The sequence below is a fragment of the Mandrillus leucophaeus genome, unplaced genomic scaffold (genome assembly GCF_000951045.1).
Source record: "Mandrillus leucophaeus isolate KB7577 unplaced genomic scaffold, Mleu.le_1.0 Scaffold1042, whole genome shotgun sequence".
NCBI classification, from domain to species: Eukaryota; Metazoa; Chordata; class Mammalia; order Primates; family Cercopithecidae; genus Mandrillus; species Mandrillus leucophaeus.
Genome location: NW_012098566.1, coordinates 981185 through 989039, shown reverse-complemented (window position 1 = coordinate 989039; position 7855 = coordinate 981185). Strand labels below are relative to the sequence as shown.

The window sequence follows — 7855 nt, the reverse complement described above, 5'->3', positions numbered from 1 at the left end:
AGGGTTTCACCATATTGGCCAGGCTGGTCTGGAACTCCTGACCTCGTGATCCACCCACCTCAGCCTCCCAAAGTGCTGGGATTACAGGCGTGAGCCACTGCGCCCAGCCCATAAATCCTTTTATAAGCTTAAAAAAATTTTTTATTGGTTCTCCTGTATATTACTATGTTTTATACTTTAAGTAAACAAGAATATACCCTATGAATACTGTACTCAATTTAAAGTAATCTACCGTCAACTGCATTACTTCCAAAGCAAATTTAAATGTCAGTTTAATTAATGATAATGTCTTTAGCAACATTTTAAAAATTAGAAGTACTCTCAAAAAGAGCCCAACTGAGCTCTGCAGGAGAAAAACTACTCAGTGAAGACGGAAATCAAAACCCTCTGGGACACTCTGGCATTCTCAGGCTGACAGGCTTCTAAGGATGTCAAGGCTTTGACCCACACTCTAGGTAGACACAAAATGGGTCATGCTCAGTCGCATCTCAGGACCCAATTTATGGCTATTTCCTTCAAATAGCAACCAGTCCCCAGATATGGACTTTTCAATAGATAGAGCCAAAACATGAGGAAAAAATAAAGATTTGCCACTTAAGATTTCCTCTATGAGGCGACGGTGCATAAACAAAGTCAAAGGTAGGAACAACCCAGGGACTCACCTTCCAAGGGATCCTTATTGAGTCCCAGTTGGCTAATGATGTACCTGGGAATGTCAGTTTTAATACCCTGTCCTTCTTTGGCATGGCCTTCTGCTGCTTCCAATAGGTAGTAAAATTCTTCCGGATCAAATTCCTAGCAGAAGACAAACACAGATGGATACTTCTTTGAGCCAAAATTGTCTGAGGTTTTATTACATAAATCCCATTCACAATAAAACTGCTGGATATACATGGCTGTAAGTTACTTATGCAGAAAGGAGGCAAATGGATTTTAAAAGTATGTAATTCTCACTTCATATTTGAAGCCTATTCATATTCTAAGCCAACACATTTATGCACATGGTAACCCAAAGATAATGATCATTTCCAATTTGCTTGTAATGTAAATACGAAGGTACTACGCTCCACTTAAGATCTCGCTCATCGGAAATGAACAGGTCTGATTTTTAATTGTGCCTTTCTGGCAAAGTTGTAAAATCTGGGAATTTCTATCCAGAAGATTTGAGATTCAATTTCTCTCTCCACTCAACCAGCAACAAAAGGAATGTTAGAATGCACTTACTCAAAAATGCTGCAGGAAACTCTCAATATAGAAGTATCCAAAAACATTAGAAAGAAAAACTTCAAAGTTACCATTTTTTATTAGTTAACTATAAAATTAAGTTACCACTATTCACATAAAGACCAAGAAAGAAAAATGGGAAATTAAAGCCTCTGTCTCTTATAAAACTTGGAGAATATATTTTCCTATCTATTTAATTTGTTGTGTATATGTGGCTGCCTGTTGCTTCTAGTGTGTAATAAATATCTTCAGGATCACCACACTCTAGATGGATGCTGTGATACTATCAAATGTATGTTTCGTCTTCATCCCTGTTTTCTGAAATACCACTCCTGAAACCCTTGGAATCTCCAAAGTAATAAGTGGCTTTCTGTATTCTAGTGAGTTGATGGGTGGTTGGGCACTTCTGGACAGCCTCTGGAAGAGGGCTGGTTGTCAGGGGAGCCTATCATATGATGAGAGGGTTGGGAGTTGCAGCTCCATCCTCACTTCCACTTCAGAGAGGAGCTGAAGGTTAAGTGGATCATGAATGGCCAATGATGTCATCAAACATGCCTATGTAATGAAGCTTCCATAAAAACCCAAAAGGACCGCATTTGGGGAGCTTCCGGATAGCTGAATGTGTGGAGTTTCCTGGAAGGCAGTGCAGCCAAGGAGCTTTGCACTCCTTTCCTCATGCTTTACCCTATGCATCTCATCATCTGTAGAGTTTTTAATGTATTTCATAATAAATTGGTCAACTTCAGTGTTTCCCTGAGTCCTGTGAACCACTCTAGCAAACTAATGAAACTCAGAGAGGGGGTCATAGGAACCTCGGTTTACAGCAAGACGGTGAGAGGCACAGGCAAACCATCTGGAGCTCGTGACTGACATTGGAAGTAGGGGCACTCTTGTGGAATTGACCCCTCAACCGGTGGGATCTGATGCTATCTCTGGGTAGACAGTGTTGGAATGGAATTGGAGGACACCCAGCTGGCGTCTGCTGCAGAACTGCTTGCTTGCTTGTTGTGTGGGGCTCCCACATAACTGGTGTCAGAATCATGTTGTGAGAGCACAGCAGGAGAAACCAAGTTTGGTTTTTCCTCTGTGCCCAAAGGGATGCCATGGATTTATGTGTTGTAAACAATTATGCTTATTGCCTAAGCCCAGTTATTAATTTCAGTTATATTTCCTGGATTTTTTCTGGAGTTTCTAAAGGTCATTAAAAAAAAAAAAAAAAACTTGCTATAAATGGAGTAAAGTTCAACCAATGTAAATACTCAGAGTCTTTTACATACAATGTAAAAGACTGACAGAGCAAGCCTGGGTACTATAGGGATAAGATGATAGCTTGGGGGAAGCATCCCCTAATACTATGAAACTCCAGTTTCATCTAAGCTTTAAAGAGTACTTTGAAAGCAGCAATATTTCCAAGCTACTTCTAAGTTCACTTGTTTCTATCTTTGAGAAGCTATACTTTTTCTCTTCTGATTATGAGTGATTACTGTAAAAAGTTGATTTCCTCCTTTAAAGCAAGATCTGCTCTTAGCATATCTGTTGTCCAGAAAAACAAGTTTTAACGCTAAATGAAACTTTCCCCTAAATTAAACAATTGTGGGAAGTACAAACATGTGGTCCGTAATTCAAAAGCTACAACAGGAGAGGCAGTAAAAAGTTAACTAACCCTTCTACCTGGATTTACCAGTTACCCAGTTCTCCCTGAAGTATCCAAGTTTTTTTCCTTTTAGCCTTCCAGAGACACTCAATGCCAAATGGTGTGTTTGATTCTATGATTCTAAGGGTCCTCACCATTGATAGAAAGCCCTTCCCTACACCTCCCAACTCCCTACCTTTCTCCTCAAGATTTTCCCTCTGTGTCTGACAAGGCACTAGTATATATTTTTGGTGCTGTGAATATTTCACTATTACAAATTATTATGGATGACAGTTAAAATAATGGCAAGACCAAAGCGCTGAAACTATATGTGTATTATGTAGGTATGTATGTGTGTATTTCTGAAAAGCTGTATTGTATGTGGTGTTACAATTACTTTAATAGCCAGTGGAATTTAAAAGTGAGTTTTGATGCTATATTAGTAGATCCTTAAAATAATTCTTATGTTCACAGCTTTAACTGAAACCTCAAATCAAAATTCCATAAAACAAAAACTTCTCAACAGGAAAATGATCACTGGCCAAAAATATATAATTGTATTTATTTTTAATTTTATTTATTTTTACTTTTTGAGACAGAGTCTCGTTCTGTCGCTCATGCTGGAGTGCAGTGGCGTGATCTCAGCTCACTGCAACCTCCATCTCCTGGGTTCAAGTAATTCTCCTGCCTCAGCCTCCCAAGTAGCTGGGATTACAGGCGTGCACCACCACACCTGGCTAATTTTTGTATTTTTAGTAGAGACGGAGTGTCACCATGTTGGCCAGGCTGGTCCGGAACTCCTGACCTCAGGTGATCTGCCTGCCTCAGCCTCCCAAAGTGCTGGGATTACAGGCGTGAGCCACCACGCCCAGCCAAAAACATATAATTGTTAAAATGAACTAATCATCCCTAGAAGTCTCATTCTTTCAGGTCTGCATGAGGCTCTACTGTATTTTCCCAAATGGGATGGTTAGCATCTTATTTTCTAACTTGCCACATTTTAAAACAAAGAATAATTATAAATCACAGGTTACTATTTATCCCTGCATTTATCTCTATTCCTTCTCTGCATCTTGGCAACTCCAAAAAAGTGAGGTACACCAAGAGTTTTAAATTAGCTGTGACATAAAGTAATTATGCTGAGAAAAGGTCAAGCACATTATTTTATGATTCTACTTCAAGTTTGCCTAGAATATCGTATGACTATCACTTAGTAGAGCAAAAGTCTAGAAGTCTCTTTAAAATCAGAAAGGACAAGTCACATATCGATGTCATGAACATTCACAACTTGTAATTCCCTTTGACTTTTTCCATTTAGCTCTGGTGTTGGAAACCAAATGAAGCTGGAGCTTTCTGATGGTAACTGCTTTCCCAGTTAACAATAAATAATGTAGTCACATCGAGGGGCAACTTACCAGGCACTCTAATAACCGAGCAGGGCGGGCAATAACAATTAGAATCTTTCGAACTAGTTGTTTAATAAATGCCAGTTCTCCACTTTCTGAACGATCATGAGCCTAGGAAAAAGCAATAAAGAGAGTGATGATGCAGAGTTGTTTCATTAAATGGAAAAGAAAATCAGCAAAGCAGGCTAATTAGATCACTGCAAATGTTCAAAAATCAAGTGATTTAGAAAATGCTGTTAAAAGATTGATAAACAGACATTATCTGTATATAAATGGACACTATTAAACTCCTATATCTACAAAATCTTTCTATTAGCTAAATCTTAATTGCAAAACTCTGATATATTATCTGTGCTAAAAATCAAAGGGCGCTTAATGTGAACCATGAATGAAGGAGACATTAAAAGTTTATGATACATTAAGCACACGGTACAAGTAGAGTGGGAAGCTGATCAAGAACCTTGATTTTCCAGTTAAGAACATCTTAGACATAAGAAATGACTAATATAGTGAAGGACTGCTTTTATCCTGGACACTTAACACATTCTTGAAGTATATTTCACATATACAATATGATTCACCTATAAATTAATTATATTATCACACATAAAAAGTGTACAATGCATTTTTCAAGTGTTAGCTGGATAAAGTATATACCAGTTGAGTATCCTTTATCCAAAATGCTTGGGACCACAAGTTTTTGGATTTTTTTCAAATTGTGGAATATTTGTATATACATAATGAGATATCTTGAGGAGGGGATCTAAGTCTCAACACAAAAATTCACTTATGTTTCATGTACACCTAATACATATAACCTGAAGGTAAATTTATACAATATTTTTAAAGAATTTTGTGCACTCATCACATGAGGTCAAGTAAGAGAATTTCCACTTGTGTTATCATGTTGGTGCTTAAAAAGTTTCATATTCTGGAGCATTTTGGAATTTGAATGCTCAACCTATACCTGGGTATATAAATGTGAATTCAGTTTCACACATTGAATAAATAATACCTAGGCACTTAACTTAGTAAAATTTAACTTAAAATCTTTAAAATTTTTATTTTATATATTGCCCAAGCACAATAAATATTCTGAGAGCAAAGCTGTTTGTTAATAGTCATTTAAATTTTCAATAATATTTTCTTGAAAAAAATCAGATAATTCTATATCAAGACAGGCACAAAACAAGTTCAGAGGTTTTAATGTAAACTTCTCTGTTACGTTCACTTTTAGACTTTCTTAATCTTGGTTTTTATGATTTACTTTCCTCTAAGGATTAAAAAATACCATTTCATTGTGATGCTGGTACAATATAATTTCACAGACACGGTAATAAACATTTACAGTCATTCTTGAAGGTGCTTTACCATGACAAGGACCAATCCCCTACCCACATGAAAAGAACTGGCAGAGATCAAATTTATAAAAAATGATTGTACTCAGAAGTAATATGTCTACTGAATTTAAACCATCCAATCCAAAGTCATTTTCCAAAACACAGGCACAAAAACCATATACCGGCAAAAGTAAAACAGTTAGCTTTTGACATTAAAATAAAAGGAAAAATGACCATCGGTGAATAATCGTAGAATAGAATGTGTTTGAAGAAAACCAACTAGTAACTATAACAACAGGTCCTAGTACCCAGGAAGGATGCTAGGACATATATAACGATGCACATATATATGCATCTCAAATATTGAAACTGCCTTTACATTTTCTTCCCAATTTTTGCTTTGCAACAAAAATAGATTTTTGGAAGATCCAGTGAATGACAAAAAATATGGTTACATCTTCTTTATGGTTTATCCTCAACCGAACTAAACAGAAAACTTTAAAGATGAAGCAAAAAAACCAAAAAACCAAAAAACAAAACACCTAACTTCTTAGTTAACACTTTGGGCAGGATACAGAGCTTTCTTCTTACTATAATAATTTTTGCTTTATAAATTCAGGAATATAAAGAAAATCTGAAAAGCCTAAATACATTTTGGGTTGTCTCTTCAAAGAGAAATGAGAATTTTTTATCTTAATAAACTTAAAAAAAGTCAGTTTAGATTAAATAAATTCAATTTCAAAAATCATAATCAGTTCATTCTAACTTCTTAGTTCTAAGAATTATCAATCATAGCCAAGGATAAAACATATAATTTACATTAACTCAAACAGTATTTTATCTACTAACTTAAGTGGGGAGAAGGAGCCCTGTTAAAACAACACAAAATAAAGACACAATTAGCCCGTGAAGAGAAATTGGTTCCTGGCTGTTACCACCAAGCTCCAAAGGGGAAACACTAACGGATACCCTGTGTCTGTATTTTAATGGTTGGCCACTATGAAACATAACCATGACCCAGATTTGAGAGTAGGTTAGCGCTTCCTATGTATTTTATTGTCTTTGGCTAAACTTCTGTAAGTGCAAAAAGAATGGAGACATAAAAGCATTCATCTGGAATTGTCTTAGGCCTCAGGACTTTAAAAAGGCATTAAGCTGCTGAAATCTTACGTGGATTTTACTTGGGTTATGGAAAAGACAGGCAATGAGAAAAATGGCTGGGAGATAGGCCTACAGAGCACAGAATGTCACAGTTGGGAACTGACAACTGCATCCTGGGGAAACCAAGGCAAGTTCCACAATTTGGCTCTATCTAAAAAGGGCAGGCCCCCTGCAGTGGATTAGCTCCATGTTCTGGAAAAATACTGTAAATGTGATTAGGCAAATAGTTTGAATTTTTACAAAAGGACTGAAGGAAGCTCTTTATCTATAAAGCTAAACAAGAAACCATTCTTATTTATACCCAACAAGACCTTTATGCCACAAGTATACATGCTTCTCTGGCCAAAAAAGAAATTTCTTTAAAAATCAGCATTTTAAAAATAATAATAGGACCCATCACGTGATCTGTGAAACCCTAAGATTTTATTTTAATTGTCATGAAACAATCTGCTGTGTCTGTCACAGAAACAAAATTAAGTAGGGGATTTCAGTGTAAATAGCTTTGGATAGCAATCCTACCCTTTTCAGGGCATGCCTATAAAGGAATGAAAAACACAGGACTAAGCTGGTAACTATGGTAATATCCTGGGACAGAATTGCAGAATTAGGAGTATCTCACAGAGGCTGACTACAGAATTCCTGTGTCTGCCTCTTCTGTTCAAAAGTGCATTATTTAGCAAACATACTTTCAAAATATTCTCATAAATAGTAATATGCATAGTGTTTCCAGCATTTTCTGGACTCTGATTTGATTAAAGCAACAGCAGAATTAGATTACTTGATACATCCTAATAGGCTGAATATTTTGGTATGCAGTCGTATCTATTTTCTTCCTTCCCCACTTCCACGGTTTCTGAGGAACTGATAAACACCAGGCACTGAATTCAGCACCAGAGCGTTAGAGATGACTCCTGTTCCTCAAAAAGCCCCCTGTCTGTTGGTAAAGTGAGACTGCAGAAGTCAGTACAACTTATTACGGCTAAATGCATTGAGACGAAGGGCACAGCAACGGGCCATGTTATGGTTTATACCTATGGGCAGAATAGAGCCAATAAAGAGTTTTAGATAGATACTCTTGCAGCTGCATAAAA

At 36.7% G+C, this 7855-nt stretch overlaps 1 protein-coding gene across 2 annotated transcripts in view; it reads right to left on the bottom strand.

The window, feature by feature from the left end:
* Positions 1-7855, bottom strand: part of LOC105539952 (microtubule-associated serine/threonine-protein kinase 4) — a 360921-nt gene that overhangs the window by 58803 nt on the left and 294263 nt on the right. For both annotated transcript variants that reach the window (XM_011980417.1, XM_011980425.1), the window contains 2 exons: positions 4273-4374; positions 663-795 (listed from right to left, as the gene is read on the bottom strand). In XM_011980417.1, coding sequence (XP_011835807.1) covers positions 663-795; positions 4273-4374 — 235 coding nt within the window. The remainder of the gene's footprint in view (positions 1-662; positions 796-4272; positions 4375-7855) is intronic.